The 18,550-nt window shown below is 37.0% G+C and overlaps 1 protein-coding gene across 1 annotated transcript in view; it reads right to left on the reverse strand.

The window, feature by feature from the left end:
- Nucleotides 1-525: 525 nt before the first annotated feature.
- Nucleotides 526-18,550, reverse strand: part of si:ch211-196i2.1 (collagen alpha-1(I) chain) — a 70,146-nt gene continuing 52,121 nt past the window's right edge. The window contains exons 32-68 of the mRNA XM_051876933.1: nt 18,462-18,515; nt 16,969-17,022; nt 16,820-16,873; nt 16,653-16,706; nt 15,131-15,184; nt 14,891-14,935; nt 14,706-14,750; nt 14,509-14,616; nt 14,366-14,419; nt 14,228-14,281; nt 13,984-14,037; nt 13,738-13,845; nt 13,559-13,612; nt 13,374-13,481; nt 12,712-12,765; nt 12,524-12,577; nt 12,388-12,441; nt 12,178-12,231; nt 11,974-12,081; nt 11,834-11,887; nt 11,649-11,702; nt 10,245-10,298; nt 10,013-10,066; nt 9,705-9,758; nt 9,530-9,583; nt 9,359-9,412; nt 9,218-9,271; nt 9,080-9,133; nt 8,837-8,890; nt 8,537-8,554; nt 8,285-8,338; nt 8,123-8,185; nt 7,476-7,641; nt 6,589-6,698; nt 6,421-6,501; nt 5,423-5,605; nt 526-1,937 (exon numbers count right to left, since the gene is read on the reverse strand). Of these exons, the coding sequence (XP_051732893.1) occupies nt 1,794-1,937; nt 5,423-5,605; nt 6,421-6,501; nt 6,589-6,698; nt 7,476-7,641; nt 8,123-8,185; nt 8,285-8,338; nt 8,537-8,554; nt 8,837-8,890; nt 9,080-9,133; nt 9,218-9,271; nt 9,359-9,412; nt 9,530-9,583; nt 9,705-9,758; nt 10,013-10,066; nt 10,245-10,298; nt 11,649-11,702; nt 11,834-11,887; nt 11,974-12,081; nt 12,178-12,231; nt 12,388-12,441; nt 12,524-12,577; nt 12,712-12,765; nt 13,374-13,481; nt 13,559-13,612; nt 13,738-13,845; nt 13,984-14,037; nt 14,228-14,281; nt 14,366-14,419; nt 14,509-14,616; nt 14,706-14,750; nt 14,891-14,935; nt 15,131-15,184; nt 16,653-16,706; nt 16,820-16,873; nt 16,969-17,022; nt 18,462-18,515 (2,583 nt within the window). The 3' untranslated portion in view covers nt 526-1,793. The remainder of the gene's footprint in view (nt 1,938-5,422; nt 5,606-6,420; nt 6,502-6,588; nt 6,699-7,475; nt 7,642-8,122; nt 8,186-8,284; nt 8,339-8,536; nt 8,555-8,836; nt 8,891-9,079; nt 9,134-9,217; nt 9,272-9,358; nt 9,413-9,529; nt 9,584-9,704; nt 9,759-10,012; nt 10,067-10,244; nt 10,299-11,648; nt 11,703-11,833; nt 11,888-11,973; nt 12,082-12,177; nt 12,232-12,387; nt 12,442-12,523; nt 12,578-12,711; nt 12,766-13,373; nt 13,482-13,558; nt 13,613-13,737; nt 13,846-13,983; nt 14,038-14,227; nt 14,282-14,365; nt 14,420-14,508; nt 14,617-14,705; nt 14,751-14,890; nt 14,936-15,130; nt 15,185-16,652; nt 16,707-16,819; nt 16,874-16,968; nt 17,023-18,461; nt 18,516-18,550) is intronic.

Consider the following 18,550-nt stretch of genomic DNA (forward strand, 5'->3'; position numbering starts at 1 on the left):
CTAATGGTGTAATAATGTAACTTCTGTTACTGTTCACGGTCAGGGACTATTTTATTCCGGCGGAAGGAAGCCTTTTAGTAAGAGTTGCATTGTTACACATTTTTGGCTTTAATATTTGTATCGTGTGGTAACCATTTCGCATCGTGCCTAACAACGGCCATCAGCCGCGACTTATTCACGATACAGCACAGCCTCTCGTACCTTGCTTACATATATGTATGTATCTGGATGAAGTCTGACACTTTCCGTTGCATTCCCAATGACCAGATCTGAACATTTTTAAACTTTTATGGCAACTTCAGGCATGCAGTGTGCAGTAGATTTCCCACTTTATCCCATTCCATGCAGATTTCCTCGCTACAGACTACATTCAGAAAAAAATTACAGACAAAAGGCAACACTTCTAGGGCCCCTTGTACCTGCTTATGGATCCTCCTGGGGTGTAACTGGGCAGCAGCGGTTTAGTTCATTACCACGCTTTGCTGTTTGAATAGGGAAAAATACAACTTCACAAAACATTTTTTAAGAAACGTTCGTGTTTCAAACAATGATACAAAATTGTTCAACACGATTTAAATGATACATTGCTAATGCACTTTGTTATAGCTGATACTCAAACAGATGACCAGCATGTGATTTCTGATGTCACCACAAATACATAGTAAACACAATATACATTACAAAATGTAATTGAACAAAATAAAGCACCTGCGCCTAAATTTAACGTGGTTTCAAAATGATAACTGCTTTAAAGCAATGCTGAATGATACTTAAATTTGGATTTGTCTGATTATTCTCAACACATTCTATGAAATTAACCTATTTTACCAACATCATTTGTGTATTTTCTTACATGTATAAGTCATATTTGTTAACGTAAGTGCTCCCTGAGACCTACATACAGTAAATGTGAACTAAAGGACATGTCTCTATGAATTTTTGCATGTGCATTGAATTTCAGTCTTATACCCATAATAATGCACATTAGATCACTGTTCGCACAGGTGTATTGCTGTGGTTAGTGTTATTCTTCTCTTTTTGAAACAACTGTTACTGCTGTTTTGTAAATATTGGCACCCATAAATCATCTAACCACATATTTGAACAATATTTAGGCAATATTACAATTTCTGAAATCAAACCATGACATGAACAGAAAAAACAAAAAGGTAGCACAGACTTCCTGATATTCAAACCTCATGTGAAGGTTAGCTGTGTCCTCACTGGGACGCTTTGTTTGTATCAGTCCTAAAATTCAAGTTAGACACTTAGATGAGAGGGGAAAAAAAAAAGTGTCATTTATACACTCCAAGTATGCACTTATGTTGCCTTATAATGCAAAGTCTTATAATAATAACTGGTTAATCCATGGTAACCTTTTGTACATGATTAAGTAGTACACAGCTGAAACTTGGACCATGCAACCACACAGTGGTCACATCAGAACCCTGTCATTACACTTGATACGATCCAAGCTTCATCTGCAACGTTATTACAAGACCAGCTAGTGATTAGAAAACATTGCTAAATCAAATAAAATTAGGTATAAAACAGTACATCAATTACAAAGCCAAAAGTCCCTGTAAACAAACAAAGAATATTGTCCAATTGTCTGGCAGCACCGGGATAGACAGGACTCGTGTGGAGTCACTGTCTGATGGACTTTGTAGAGTATTTCCTTTACCACAAGCCGTAGATGCCACATGTTTCTTCAGAGTGTTCTGTTTTCTTCTCTTTGTTGCTTGTATTTAGGGTTAAACACACAGGATGTACCAGGATCATTCAGTGTGTCTCTAGCTGAAGCACACAGGGCCGATGGTGAAGCCAAACTCGTGACTGCTGTTGCCAAAGATTCCTATGTCATGTAGAGGAAGCAGGTCCATGTCCTCAAACTGAAACACAGACTCACGCGGTCCGGGATCCACTTCCTTTGCAGACTGGTACACCAAACAAACACAAAGGGTTTTAAAATGATTGTTAATGGTGAAGTGTGAAAATACCGCCATAAAATATACAACATTTCCATTTGACAGTCAAACAGAGAATCCCAAAATATATCCAATTAGCTGTCATTGGATATTCAAGGGTACGTATAATGCCCCTTTTCACAAGATGTAAGTCTCCAGAATGTGTCTGTGAAGTTTCAGCTCAAAATACCCCACAGATAATTTATTATAGCTTGTCAAATTTGCCCCTATTTGGGTGTGAGCAAAAACATGCCATTTTCGTGTCCCTTTAAATGCAAATGAGCTGCTGCTCCCGGCCCGCTTTCCAGAAGAGGGTGGAGCTTTAACAGCTCGCGCTTCGGTTGCTCAACAACAACAAAGCTGGAGAATCTCATGCAGCCAATATGACGATTGTCAGTAACAAGTGTTCAGCCTTACATTGTTCAAACCGAAGTCGGACACTGATGGAGAGACTCAGGAAGAAGTTACAACTTTTAGAATGCATCTGGACGTTTCTGAACGGTTAGTGGATAAATTTATGTAGTTATTTTACGTTCCCAGAAGATTCTCAGAACGTCCCCACTGGTGTTAAAGACGTTTCCTAGTAACATTCCCAGTATGTTAAGAGATGGTCATGATGTGGAGTTCTTTTAAGGGTTGGGGGACATTATTTGGTGGACCTTGACAGAACATTCAGGACGTTCTCTGAACGTTTAGGGAACCATATTTTATTTGGAAATGTTCTCAGAACTTCCCTGCTGCCCTTGTCAAAAATTTAATTGAAAATCTAAATTGACTAACAAAAGTGTCTGTTCAAACAAAAACTATTTTTTCTTAAATGTCTTACAAAAAAAAAAAAAGCTCTTTACAGGTATTTTCTGGATTATCATTATGAAACCTTTTCTGTAAAATGCAAATCTCTTGCAGTAAGTCATTAGCTGACAACAGCACATGAGCTAATGTACTGCATCACTGCATCAGCAACTACACAGTTACTGCGGCCTTTAAATAAAGCAACATGGAGCAGAACATCAGTGATTCTGGCTCATCACTGACTGATGCACAGGCTCTACTCTCCAGCACAAAGGTAACCTCACAAAACTCAGATAACAGAAACAGAACATTAAACACTAACAGATCTCTCTAGATCTCAGCATCTTCACTTATTACAAACCAGTCTGACTTTATTTCTTTCATTCAAAACTTCTTAATGAGGTGTTGATGTTTTACAGTGGCCTTATCCACTGATCTCTGAATATTGTATTCCTTTTTAATGTTGTTGTAGTCCTATGATAATGCATAAAATCCTGTCCTGCTTTGATATTTTGAACGTTTTTATCATTGTGCAGAAATTATTCAGACAGGATCACGTAGACTCACACAGACATCAAGATTCTGCGTATGAACTTCAACAATGGTGACAAAATTTTCAGATAAACAGATTAACTCTAAGCATCACAAAACAAGCTACTAGTCCTAGTCACAAAAAAGATTTTTGTTTATTGTTACCATTGTTGAGGTTCATACGCTGATTCATGATGTCTGTGTGAGTCTAAGAGACACTGCTCAAAACTCTGTCTGTATTATAAATTTGAAAAAATAAATAAAACTCGTGAAAAAAAGAAAAAAACTAACCTTTAATTAATGCAAAACTACACACTCAGAGTTTAGTCTCTGGAGAGAATCAGTGAGTCAGGACACTCCATGATGATTGAATCACCATCATTAAATAACCAAATTCATCTGATCAGAAATTCTCTTGCAATTTTTGCTGTAACAAGCATGTTTTAGAAACACAGTTAAAGCAGTTAAAGCACAGTTAAAGCAGCACTTTCATTACCAAAAGAGGACGTTTTAGGAACGTCCCGAATGTTCTGTAAAGGTTCAGAATTTTCGTCACCTTTAGAGAACTTTTAGGGAACGTTGCACAAGGTCCTGAGAACGTCGCCTTCTACGTGGGTGTGGAGTTGATTCAACTCATTGGCTAGCATGTGCCGTCATGTTAATCTTTTGTGTAAAACCCGTATGGACGCCCACTATACATAGCGTACCTGTTTGCCAAGCAGAGCCATTCACACCAGGCTAACATTTATGATTGCTATCAAATGCTGTAAATGGTCTAATTTTTCCAAAATATCGCTCTGACAGAAACGCTCCTTTTTTAGCAATCGAGCTTGCAGGGTTAAGTTGCAGGCTATCCAAGCTAACGAAACTTTAAATAGTGTTACAGAACAGTTAGCATGCTTTGCTCAAACTTTTGCCATGGCATTAGAACTGGTACACTCTTTTCGCTTGCGAAAACAAAATGGCGGTGGCGTGGATGGAAATGTGCAGATTAAGGGGTGGTAATATTATAATAAGATCCCCTTCCTACATAACTAGGGGAGCAAAATCTGAGCGGCTCATTTTTTCACGTTTGCAGAGAAACGCTTGCCAAAAAAAGTTACTGGGTTGTCCTTTTTCATGTTTTTTGGGTTGGCAGACACACCGGGGACCTGATTATAGCACTTATATACGGAAAAAGTCAGATTTTCATGATATGTCCCCTTTAAGACAGAATTTAAGTTGATGAAAAGCTAATAATTAATAAAATAAAACAATTAACATTAAAATAAATAATTTTAAATGAAATTATTATTATTAACAAATTTTTATTTGAAATTAAAACACTTACTAAAAAAATATATTTTATAAAAAAAAAGATAAAATAAATAAAAAGATTTTATTTGTTTACCTGCATGTCATGTGCACATTAACAGATATCAGAGAACTGTGAACATGTGAATGTGTTGTTTAATTATTTATATATTAATTTACAGTAAAACCTCAGGGGGACTTCAAGTAAATAAAAAAATTTACTTTAATATATAAATATTTATTTTAATATATAAACATTTGGGTCAAAGGGGTTGAGCTGACAAAAATCCCTAATGTAAACCAATAGCCAAATTGGCATTCAGGTCAGACTTTCTACACCTACCTTTTCCAATTCAACCAATTCTCAAAAGATAAAATAGATAAAATTAAAACCAGCCCTACATTTTTGTCTTGTTTCCACAAAAAATATTCAGCACACTGTTCCAACATTAATAATAATAATAATAATAAATGTTTCTTGAGCAGCAAATCAGCATATTAGAAGGATTTCTGAAGGATCATGTGACACTGAAGACTGGAGTAATGATGCTGAAAATTCAGCTTTGCCATCACAGGAATTACATCATAAAATATATTACAAGAGAAAATAGTTATTTTGAATTGTAAGAATATTTCACAAAAATACTGATTTTTAATAAATGCAGCCTTGGTGAGCATAAGAGACTTCTTTCAAAAACATTAACAAAAAACTAAACAGACCCCAAACTTGATTCACTACTGCAATGAATTAATTGTGGACAAAATATTCACCTGCGTTAATGTGATAAAAAAAAAAAAAAAAAAAAAAAAAAAATCACTTTTTATTAGACACCACGTACCACACAATCCTGCAATGCTCCTAAATAGCTCTGCTTCATGGCATCTGTGAGGAACTGGACCTGTCGCTGTGTCTGGCCCAGTCGGTGTCCAGGGTAACAGGAGTACGTCACTCTCTGTTCTGCTCTGTTGCTCTGGAGTCGTAGGAACCGCAGCTGAACCACACTGAGGGCTGGATACTCAAACTGACCAAAGATGGACAGATGGATTTTGATCATAAAATTGAAGGACACAGACAGTTTATTGTATGCAACAACAGGGCTTAAAACTGAATATAAAAAGAGCATTAATTTTATTTTCTTTAGGCCAATGTCCAGGCTTTTATTTTCCACAAAAAAGTGGAAGTAAACTACTGACTCTGTAATGGCGCTTTTCAACTGCATGGTACGGCTCGGTATGGCTCACGTTTTGGGGGTTTTCCACTGTGTACAGTACCTAGTACTTTTTTTTACTACCACCTCAGTTGAGGTTCCAAGCGAGCCGTACCGATACTAAAATGTGATGTGTAAACACTGCAGATCACTGATTGGTCAGAGAGAATCGTCACTACCAGCGTCACTGGATTTGAAACATCACATAGACACCAAAGCCGCTAGATTTAAATAGTCAGTAACAGCCACCGCAGTATTATTTGTTCGCGCAACTTTTTTTTTTTTTTAGTGTCTTGCTTTAAATGCCGTCGCACGCAACTTGAAAAAAAGAAATGGCTGTATTGTGGTCAGTGGACAAGGTGGCGGAGCAACTATGGCGATCAGATCCCACTTTGAAGCGGTACTAAACCGCAGTGGAAAAGCAAACCGAGGCAAAGTAAAGTGAGCTGAGCCAAGCCGAGCCGAGTCAAGTCGTGCCGAGCCGTACCACGCAGTGGAAAAGTGCCTTAAGTCTACAAGAATTTTCATTTTAGGTGAACTATCACACAGTCAGACAACCTTGTTGTCAATAACACAAACTTTGACCCAATTAGAAGTAAAAATTTCCATAGACCAACAGTCCTACTTACTTTAAAACCTCCCTCCAGTGAACTTAACCAGTAGAACTTGCTGTTATTTCCCAAGTCATTCAGCCAAGTCCTTATGGGCAGCTGTGGAAATTGAAAGTGCAATAATAACATTTTGATGTTTTTTGACATCAAAGAGACACAGTAGTGAGGAGTTAGGTAGGACATTACATGTGCATCTCTGGGGTGAAGGCAGGTCTCTGCTCCTGAATCTGAGAAGTTACAGTAGGCCAAAAGAGCATCTAAAGGACTGCCTTGGTTTGGGTCAATGTAGTAGAAACCTGAAACAGTTACAAAAATAGTTATTTAACAGATTGTATTATCCAAAACAACTTACAGTATGCTTCATAGTACACAGACACTTCTTTCAGTAATGTAGCTGTATTAAGTGAACTTTGGATGTGCAATGTTCTGTCCACTTGTGGTTGTATCACCTGAGATAGATCTTAATATCAAGTGTAAATGGGGTCGATGAGTGTACTGTGTAAGAGCCTTTCACACGGAGCATGATTAAGCGACACGAATGTACATCGCAATGACGCTCTTGAATCGAAACAATAGATCCCTATGGAGCTATACACACCGGGCAATATCAATCACAGCACGACAATCGACCATTATGTTATTATAAAACATTACAAATAATGCATGTCTGCATTATTTAATCAAAATCCACTATAGATCGCAGTCGGAAGTTATTACATGCACTCGATGATGGTTTTTGTGTAGTACCAAACTTTATTTATCTTAATTTACTGTTGTATGTTGTGCAGCGGAAGAGGTTAAAACCAAATGGGAAAACCTATGAGAAAAATATATTCTTGGTCAGTGGCACCTATAGTGCAGGCGTGAATTAGCTGAAGGCAATCAATCGTTTCACGTTTAGTGTAAAAGCTCCGTTCGTCTGCAAATTGCTTAGCTTTATAGCGTCGCGCTCAGTGTGAAAGGGCCTTAATGCAGAGATTACTAAAAGACAGCACAAAGGAGAACATGAACAAACAGATAAATATCTTTGAAAGATACAAGAAAAAGATGAAAGATATAGGTAGGGCTCTGACCACTGGTGTAGTTGGGTTGGCACAGCCACAGCTCCAGACAGGTAGAGGCCGGGTGCTGCTTGCTGCCGTCCGGAGGGTCCACCAGCAGCCGGAGGTCATGGTACAGAGAGTCCAGCAGTGTCTGAATCAGAGAGTAATTGGGCTTGTCTGAACTGTACATCAGGTCCTATTGGAGATAAAAAAGAAAGACAAAGAGATTTACTATGCATTTTACTGAAGGTCCAAGAAAAAGAAAGATTTTGTGATGTTCTTGCCTGTATTTTATACAGTACTGTATTTTTTATTCTATGGTATCAGTACACAATACAAGATTACCTTCATTCAAATTTAAAATAAAAACATTATTTAGATAAATGTCTGAATCATGGAAATATAGGCCTTTATTAACCCCCTGGAGCCATGTGGATATCTTTTATGATGGATGGATGCACTTTTTTTTCAAAATCTGATCCTCTATTTACTGCCATTTTAAAGCTTGGAAGAGACAGGACATTATTTAATATATTTGTCTGAAAAGAAGAAAGTCATATACATGTAGGATGGCTTGAGAGGGTGAGTAAATCATGGGGTAATTTTCATTTTTGGGTGAACTAACCCTTTAAATGATCAGCAACATATTTAAGAGAAAAGGGTTTTTAAACACTTGCCTTGATCTGGGTCAGGGTCAGGTTCACAGTATTACCAGCAGGTCCTGGTGGCCCTGGTGGACCCTAAAATGATCAAACAAACACAGAAATTGTTTTTTTTTTCTGCTATCAAAAATGCTTTCATGTTGTTAAAAACACTGTAAAGAGCATCTGGCAACTTACTGGCAAGCCCCTTCTTCCAATAGGGCCAGGAGGCCCCTGAAATCCCTTAAGTCCCTAAGATTAAAATGACAAGAGATTATTAAATGATGTACAAAATTTAACATGTTTAATTTAACATATACTGTATTAAATAACTATAAAATAAATGTAAAAATATTTGATTTATGTATTTTTATGTTGTTTAATCCAGAATATTGCCTTTTAACATGATGGATGCTGACTAAAGAAAGCTTTAGAAATTAAATTTCAAACCTTGTCTCCAAACAAGCCCTGCAGGGTGGAGGAGATAAAAGAGAAAGAAATTATAAATGATGTTCATGCTCATTCAAAAAAAAAAAGAAGAGAAAAAAGGTCTGTGGCTGCGATAAAGCACTTCACTGTCCTTGCTTGTGTCATTAAAAATGAATTAACCATGCCTCGATATCTTGAAAGGACAGAGCACATGTAAATACATCGGCAGCAGATGTGTTAATACATATTCGGCTACGGTTTAAAAGGCACAGTTTGCTATTATTTTAAATGCTGAAACATTTTTAAAAGAGACATATTCACCGGTAGTCCAGGTATTCCAGGTGTCCCTCTAGGCCCAGCAGGACCAATATTGCCCTTTAGGAAAAGTATATGCATTTCATAATTAGTTATGTAGCAGATGCTTTTAACCAAAGCAACTTACAAATGAAGGTTAAAGAGATGAGAGATATCTAAGATTAAGGCATGACCTGTACATGTATTGTATTAAAAAAACAAGGAAAAAACAAAAGAATATATGTGTTCTCAAGACGATTTGACTCTTACCTGATCCCCCTTTGGTCCGGGGGGGCCTGGAGGACCAAGAGGCCCCAGACTCCCCTAAAGAGAACAAATAAATTCTCTTATAAGAGGATGAATGGGCTGTACTGCAGACTCATTGGATGTGCTTGTGATACAACATACCTTCAAGCCATCTCTCCCTGGTGGACCAGGAGGTCCCTGATCCCCTTTCTCACCCTATTATGGACAGGTTAAGGAATTAATATTAAGAATGCATTTTTAAGGTACAAAAAGAATCATGTCTGAGTAAATTTGTAAAAGCACCTCTGCTCCTTTGACACCTTGCTCCCCAGGCTCTCCTCTCAGCCCTTGGATTCCCTGTCAAGCATCAAGCATCTTAATTCTCCCATTTCATTCATTCTCACAATGTTATTTAATGCAAAAGATGTGACAATTTTGAAATGGACTATTTCTGACCAGGAGTATCAATCTTACCATACTTCCCCCCCATCCAGGAAGTCCTTTCTCTCCTACATCTCCTCTCTCTCCCTATTGGACAAGAAGAAGCCAAGAAGGAAATACCTAATGTGTCCAATTCAAGCCATGGGATTCATGAATTAAGCTTGCCATGTGTTTAAATTCCATGTTGGTATTATCTCTAAATTCTGACCTTTTCTCCTCTTGGTCCTCTGGTCCCCCTCAACCCTGCCTTGCCTCTTTTACCCTTTAGATGTCAAACAGCAAAAAAAAAAAAAAAAAAAAAAAAAAAAAAAAAAAAAAAAATCAGTTTATCAATCATAATCACCACAATTTTACAAATGTTTGTTCTGCATTATGACTTCAGAGTACTATATATACACATGACAATATACAGTAATGTCGCTAAACTTCTTTGTCTTTTACTAAGAGATTTGGAAACATTTAATAGAATCTAAGAGAGCACACTAAAGGCACTTTTGAAGGCATATCACATCTTACCCTCCGTCCAATGTGACCCATTTTTCCAGGTGCTCCATCTTTGCCCTGAGCTCCCTAAAAATGCATCAATAACCAAATTCAAATTCAAAATGAAATTGCAGATAAGAGTCCTGGGAAATCTGTATTTTTAAACACAGTTCTCGTATCTGACAGCAAGGACAAAGGCATAGAGGAAGCACTTTTATTTTAGATAGTAGACAGGGATTAAGACAAGAGAACATTGTGACCTTACCTTCTCTCCTTTCATGCCTTCTTTTCCTTCAGGTCCTGGGTTACCCACACGGCCCTGCAACAATCAAAACTCATTAAAGGCATGATGTTTAAGCAAGCAGAGTTGAAACAAAGGCATAATTAAAGAGATAGTTCACCCAAAAATGAAAATTATCCCATGATTTACTCACCCTCAAGTCATCCTAGGTGTATATGACTATCTTCTTTTAAATTAACATTTGGAGATATATTTAAAAATATCCTGGGTCTTCCAAGCTTTATAATATTTTACTGCCAGAAGCTAGTTATTTAGTTGATTAAATTTTAAAATTTTAAATATGGATTTTTTTTTTTTTTTTTTTTTTTTTCACAAAAACCCATTGCTTTGCTTCAAAAGGCCTTTATTAATCCCCTGGAGCTGTATGGATTACTTTTATGATGGATGGATGCATTTTTTTGGGCTTCAAAATCTCACCCCCCATTCACTACCATTATAAAGCTTGGATAAGCTGGGATATTTTTAAATATGTATATGTTGCTGTTCAATATATCTCCGATTGTGTTCGTCTGAAAGAAAATAGTCGTATACACCTACACTGTAAGCCCTAATGCTCAAAATACTTCATTGGTTTGAGTAGGACAAACTTAGTTCAGTTAAATTAACTGTTATGAGTATTTAGAACTTTCTTTTTCTTTTGAGTTCACAGCACTAACATCATTTAAGTAAACTGAACTGTTTCATTGTTTTGAGTTGTATGAACTAATTTCTTTTAATTTAGACTAACTTAAGTTAACTGAAACTGGGCTAGGATTTCTATTCCCATCATGCTTTGCCCATAGCACTCGAAAGGGAGAGTAAATGCTAAAATTAAGTGTTATATAATGTTTTTTTGTGCACGATTAATGGTAAGGGAGATTTAGTGATTAATGTTTTGTTATGCTAATTTAGAAGAGTTTCTGTTAATGTGGGTTTTTGGACAGTTACCATCATGGTGACAAGTGGGGTTTACAATGGGTTATTGGGGTTTACAGTTAAGTAAAAAACTCATTTGATTTGCAAAAACTCAACGTAAAAAAAAGCTAATTAACAATCTTTTATGTTAATTGCTATTAAAATGTATAAGTTAGCTAACTCAGTACTTCAAGTTAGGAGCAATTAACACACATGAGTACTACAAACTCAAAACTTGGCAGTTCTGCTTACTTAAAATTGGGAACATCATAACTCAAAAAAATTGATGTAACTGATTTCCTAAAATTTTTTGAGTTAGCCCAACTTACTTGGGTTTACAGTGTAGGATGGCTTGAGGGTGAGTAAATCATGAGATAATTTTCCTTTTTGGGTGAACTATCCCTTTAAATTAAGGTGTCTATATTGGTTGTTTCTTTGCTGTAAATGTACATTTTTGTCTCGCTGAGCACTGACCTGAGCTCCTGGTTGGCCTGGTGAGCCTCTTACCCCTGCCTCGCCTTGTGGACCCTAAGGTTGTAGGTATAACTGGGTTAATCAATCACATGTAGTGTATTTCTATATACAGCCAAGCCAAAATGCCACACCAACTGATTGAACAACTTTTTAAATGCAATATTCTGGGTTTTAATGGTCTGTACCTCCAAACCAAGCAGTCCTGGTGGCCCTTGTATGCCTTGAAGGCCGTCTGGCCCCTAAGGGGAAGAGATGGCTCCATTTTTTTATGATCAATTTAGAAAAACAACCATCTCCATCTTAGTGGAGTTCATTACAAGCTCACCTCCCCCCCTGGTTCTCCTTTATCTCCTGTGTCTCCTTTTTCCCCTCCAGGCCCTGGGAGACCTTTAGGGCCCAAAGGACCTTGGGGACCAACTGATCCAACACCACCCTGTAGGTTAAAGTATGATCATGAATCAGTTACTCTGAGATAAAATACATTGATTGTCTCTGAAGATGAAAATAAATATGAACAAATGATCTTTACCTGTGTGCCGGCTTTTCCTGTGTCACCTCGCACACCTTTGGGACCTGCAATTCCCTGAGGCACAAAGGATAGATATGATTAATGAGAACATTCTGTAAATAAAACAGCATTTTTTGACATCCAAAGCAATGTAAATAACACGTTTCATGTTATGTGCTTTGCAGAATATGTTAATATTGTAATGTATTTTCATTTCAAGTGGATCAGAACCTCAGGTCCAGCATTCCCTGGCTCACCAAGTAAACCATTCGGCCCAGTTTCTCCCTAAAAGAGACACTTAGTTTTAGACCATAAAAAGAAATTAAATAATCCAAAGATGCTCTAAGTGAACAATCAAACGTGGTACCTTGCTTCCTAGAGGTCCATCTGGCCCCACCAGCCCTGGATGGCCTGGTCCACCCTGAAACACACACACAAAAATGGAACTGTTTATCAGTAATCACCATATCAACCAGGAACATAGGTGTCAATCATTCTCAGGTGAAACAGATCATACAGTATGATGAACTCTTGTAAAATAAGGATACTACACACCTCTACACCTTTCAGACCAGCAGGTCCAATCCTACCCATGAGGCCTGATTCACCCTGACATAAAAACAGCAAAGAATCACACACAAATGCAATAAAATTGAAAAAAAAAAAAAGTAAAAATACCATACATTTTACATGGTAAAAGATACCATGAAAACAAACAACATATTTTATTGTTTTCCATTTAGGGAAAATACATACACTACCATTCAATAGTTTGAGGTCAGCAAGATTTTTAAAGCTTCTGAAAGATTTCTCTTATGCTTACCAAGGCATTTATTTGATCAAAAGTACAGTAACAAACAACACTAATATTGCCAAATATTATTACATTTTAAAATAACTCTTCTATTTTAGTCCATTTTAAAAATGTAATGTATTCCTGTGATGGCAAAGCTGAATTTTCAGCAGCCATTACTCCTAGTCTTCAGTGTCACATGATCCTTCAGAAATCATTAAAAATGCTTTAAATTTTTATGATGAAAACAGTTGTTGATAAATAAATTTACATTTATTTGAAATAAAAAAAATTCAAATTGCATTTATTTGAAATAAAAAGTAATATTATAAATGTCTTTACTGTAATTTTTGATCAATTTAATGCATCCTTGCTGAATAAAATGATAAATTTCTTTAAATCTGAAATGCTGATTTGCACTCACCTGCAGTCCAATTTGGCCCTTGTCTCCCTTGAACCCCTTCTCTCCCTGCTCCCCCACATCTCCCCATGGCCCATCTAAACCAGTAAATCCTCGTGGCCCAATATCACCCTGAGGGAAAAAAAGAAATATAGTACAACAGCATTTTCCCTTGTGAAATGACACTATAGGTGTAAAAGATGAATGACCTTTTCTCCTTTAGGGCCGGGGTGGCCAGCAATGCCAATTGGACCAGCATCACCCTTCATCAGGAGAAAGACAGCAATATTACTCTTTTATAAGACAGAGAGACTGATCATATTTGAGACAGATGACTTTAGGGGTAAATTGCACAGTTGTGCCAACATTAAGAAATTAATCTCCACACCTCATTGCCTGCTGGGCCTGGTGGACCCATTGGACCTTTTGCACCTGGAGGGCCAATGTCTCCTTTCGGTCCATGAAGACCAAGCTTTCCAAAGGGACCTTTGTCCCCCTGCCAGAAGAAAATAATTGTTAAAAGATACAGGGAAAAAACGACATAAATGTTATTTTTGTCAAGCAATCATTTTATGATAATTTAATTTAATTTAATTTAATTTAATTTAATATGTTTTAATAATTGTCACCTGACCTTATCACCTTTCCTTCCAGGAGGCCCCTCCAAACCTGCCGGACCAGATGGACCCTACAGAGGTCAGAAATCTTTTATCATATGCCTATTGCCACCAATTTATTAAAGCCATAACCATTTGAGACTATGTGTCAAAGTGATTTTACTCTGGTTCATTAAAACACCACATGGTTTAATGCTTTAGTTTGCTATTTTGTACTGAACATAAAGACCAAATAGTTTTGCAGCTCTGTGCCAATCTTACCTGTGGCCCTTCCAGTCCGAGAGGCCCGTTGTCACCAGGAGGGCCCATCATTCCCTGTACATTTATAGCAACTTTCAGTGACTTCATAAGGAAACACAATTTGAGATACTCTAAATCTTTTAAATCACTTTAAATCACCTTTTCTCCTTTCTCCCCATCTACACCTGGCACTCCATTTGCCCCCTGTGAACCCTGAAAAAAGATTTGCAGCAATTTTAACTTTCATAAAGCAAAGCTTTTAAAATCCATCATTATGTATGTTAGGGGGAATTATCACTTACTGGAATACCTGGGGGCCCGTTTGGCCCATGTTCCCCTGGGAGTCCTTTACTTCCAATGTGTCCTGGTTTTCCAATGACCCCACTGACTCCCTGAAGTCCTGGAGGACCCTATATAGACAATCAATCATAATCAGCGTTTGAAAATTAACAGCCAAACAGAGATATAATGTAAATGAAAGAGCTGATTGTGTGCTTACACATGGCCCATCTGTTCCCTGATGCCCGGGATCTCCCTGACGGCCCTGCAGAGAGGTAAACCATGGTTTATAATTGAAGGAAATAAATGAAGCCTTTTATATTTCAGCACTGCTTTATGAGAAATCAAACTTCACTGAGCGAGTAAGGTCAGGATCTTTTATTTTCTTTGAGAAGGGTTATATACCTGGGGTCCTGGCAGGCCTTTTTCTCCTACTGGACCAGGGGGACCCTAAAAAACACACATAAAGGTTAACAATATTATCATCACAACATGCAAATGGTAGTGTTAGAGCAGTGGAAACTGAAATACATTTGTCTATAGAATGAAAGAAATTAAGGTAGAGTAACTGAAATATAAAATAAAAATGATCTGCTTGATTTAGGATCCCAGTGTTTGTTTGTACAATATTCATGACACACTTACTGGTGGTCCAGTCTTCCCAGGTGGTCCAGGAGGCCCTCTTAGACCTGGCTCTCCCTATGAGAAAACAAATGTGTTACTATTAAGAAGACTAAAAACATTGCAGCTTTGCTCTAAACCCAAATGAGCTGTTTACATGTTTAGCCATCATCATGAAGGCTGCTCCAAGCTTATAATGGATAAGAAAATCCATAAAAATCCAATAAGAAATGATGTTGATCAGTAAAATATACTTTATATTATTTTATATTAACAATTTAAGGTATTATGAAACATTATTTTTTTAATAAAATATTTTAAAAAATAATATTCAGTACTGAGAAATATTGACTCTAAATACACTACCATTCAAAAGTTTGGGATCAGTAAGATTTTTTTTTACTGCATTTATTTGATCAAAAAAAAATACAGTAAAAACAACAAAATTGTTTTACAATTACAATTTGAGCTGAATTTTCAGCAGCCATTACTTCAGTCTTTAGGTCACATGATTCTTCATAAATCATTCTAATATGCTTATAGAGTACCTCAGAGATGACGTGTTTTTGTAGGCCAACCCGGAAGTTAGCGGCGCACAGGTTCCCTCGATCGAAAGCCTATGCATTGTCCCCATAGACTTTTGGAAAATCGCAAAAAATAAGCTCTGTGTTTAACAAAGGGTTATGGCACTTACTAGTTTTGTCTATCAAGATATTCTTTACAAGTTAACACAACATTTATACATTTTGAAGCCTAAATAAAGTCGTCAGATATAAAAAGCTAACAGTAGGCTATAAACGGACTACAGCACACCATGGTCGCGGATCAACGTCACCACCACCAAGCTTCCTCAAACTTTATTTAAAAAACAACTTTATTTAAAAACATGCTTGCTGATTATGATTTAGAGGCTTTGTTAACCACAGACCTTATTTCAGGCGATTTAGCAAAAACCCATTCAAAAAACCCATAGACTTTAGGGCGATGGAACCGGAAGTCCTAAAATGCTAACTCGCTTCAGCTAACACGTCATCTCTGAGGTACTCTATTTAGTTCTCAATGTAGTGCTTGAAAACGGTTGTGCTGCTTAATTTTGTTGTGGAAACCGTGATACTTTTTATGTAAGGATTATTTGATGAATAGAAAGTTTAGAACAGCATTTATTTTAAATAAAAAACTTTTATAACATTATAAATGTCTTTACTGTCACTTTTGTTCAATTTAATGTGTCCATGCTGAATGAAAGTTTCCAACCTTTTGAATTGTAGTGTAGATCTTCCTAAATAAAAATTCACCCAATATCTGTGCTTGATTGCAGCATATAAGTGACTGTTAATTGAGCTGCTTCTAGTCATTTATAGGTTCCATTTTGATTAGGATGTTGCCTCATAAGTCAGCTGCCTATGCAGACTGCGAGGCAGGCAGCTCACTACGGATAAGAAAGGAGCCTTTATCTAAGCTTTGACATTATAACTGTAATGTACAAAAGCATAATAAAATGACATTGTGGTTAATGCAGGATGGTTAAAGTGCAATTTGTCTTTACTCTGTCTCCGGCGTGGCCCGGTCTTCCTCTCATACCCACGTTTCCTGGAAAACCCTAAAAAGAAAATGACAGAGTTAGGTTGCTACGTCAAAACATCAACCTTAAGTATAATTCTCCTTATCCCGCACCCTTTTTTCTCTATAAAGCCCTGTAGAGGGGTCACTTACATACATGCCAACAGGGCCCTGCGGCCCCTCCGCTCCTGTCTTTCCAGCGAAACCCTGAGAAAAATAACCATACATACCAAATAATCGTGAAAAATCAGCAGCTTGATTACATAAATTATATAAAAGCAAACAAATAAATCATAACATACCCTCTCTCCTGGTGGTCCTGGACTGACCATGGGCCCCTCTCGTCCAGGCGGACCCTGTCATTGAAATACATAATCATCAGTACAGATTTAACAATTCACAAACAGATGCAGTATTTTTATTTTTGTATTGATTTGCTGAAGTGATCTTATAGACCTTAGTCAGGGTAGCGCCAATTTTTGACAGGTATGAAAATGAGGTTGTGAGGGATAGAATACAGTGCGTTCAATGGATTGTACAGTTGTTTAACAACATACTAAAAATGATGTGATCTAAGACCTTTATACGGTGGAAGCCATTGTAAAGACTGTACGTCTCTCCCTCATAGCCTTGTTTTCATCTGCGTTAAGTTCAATATGGCATTTAACCTGACTATTGCTGAGTATTTTCTCCTTAAACTGCAGTGAACCAAAGACAGTCTCAAAAACGCAGTTTGAAATCGCTGGTGCTTCTAACATCACAAACTACCTTGTAACCAACCACATCATTGTGTGATCGTCAACAAGTGGATCTCCTAACTGGTGTCAGTGAGTAGAGGCTAAGTAGAGAGTAGAGATAATTTGCATATTCATAGGACCACGTATACTAAATGAGGCAAGGGTGTAGAGTTACATTCAAGCTATTTTAAGGCATGAAGAAAAAACGTTTAAATATGTCATTTTGGTGATCAAAGACTTTAACTACAAATACAGTAAAAACAAAAATATTGTGGAAAATTACTACAATTTTACAATTATTACAATAAGTGTTTTCTGTTTTAAAATATTTTAAAATGTAATTTATTTCAGGGAAGACAAAGCTGAATTTTCAGCAGCCATTACTTTAGTCTTCAGTGTCACATGATCCTTCAGAAATCATCCTAATATTACTGAACAGGGGTCAAGAGTTGAGTTAATTAGCTCAGACACAACAGTAGTTGTTTCAAAGGATTCAAGTTTGTAAATTTGCTTTGCAGTCTGTCTTACAAGACAAGTTACACAAACAACGGCTGATTCAAAGACCCAAATATGCTTTGATCTCTATTTGCATGTGCTCCACTGTTGTGTGAGAAAGAGCAGAATGTGTGTAAGTGTAATCATATGTCTTATCTGTATAGAAATGCAAAGCTAAAAACCAGAGACCACATATAACTTCAAGACAACCACCTCAAACTTTTTAGACATTGAAAGGCAGACATGCCAAGAATTATTGAAAATTTAACAGCACATCCCCTGATCTGAATGCACAGTATAACAAATTCAATACTATGAAAAATAATATTCAATATGGATTCAATTTATTATGTTTTCTGAATGTAGGTACTGTGGGTAATAAAATTGGCAAGTCAGATAGGGGTCAGGAGGGTGTCTGTCTTGCAAGCAGGGGAGTTTTTTTTCTATTATTCTGAAATTTTGTCATAATTCTTGTGCTTACAAATAAGCTATTCAGCTTCAGGTACAGCTGACTAGTAAACTTAGACGTGTGGAAATGACAGGGAATAGAGAAGAAAACTCACCATAGATCCTGGGGGTCCATCCTGACCAGGTTCTCCAGGAATACCTTGCAATCCCTGAAGTTTGGGAAACCAACCAAGACCTTAAAAGC

Source organism: Ctenopharyngodon idella, chromosome 21, assembly GCF_019924925.1.
Source record: "Ctenopharyngodon idella isolate HZGC_01 chromosome 21, HZGC01, whole genome shotgun sequence".
Classification (NCBI taxonomy): Eukaryota; Metazoa; Chordata; class Actinopteri; order Cypriniformes; family Xenocyprididae; genus Ctenopharyngodon; species Ctenopharyngodon idella.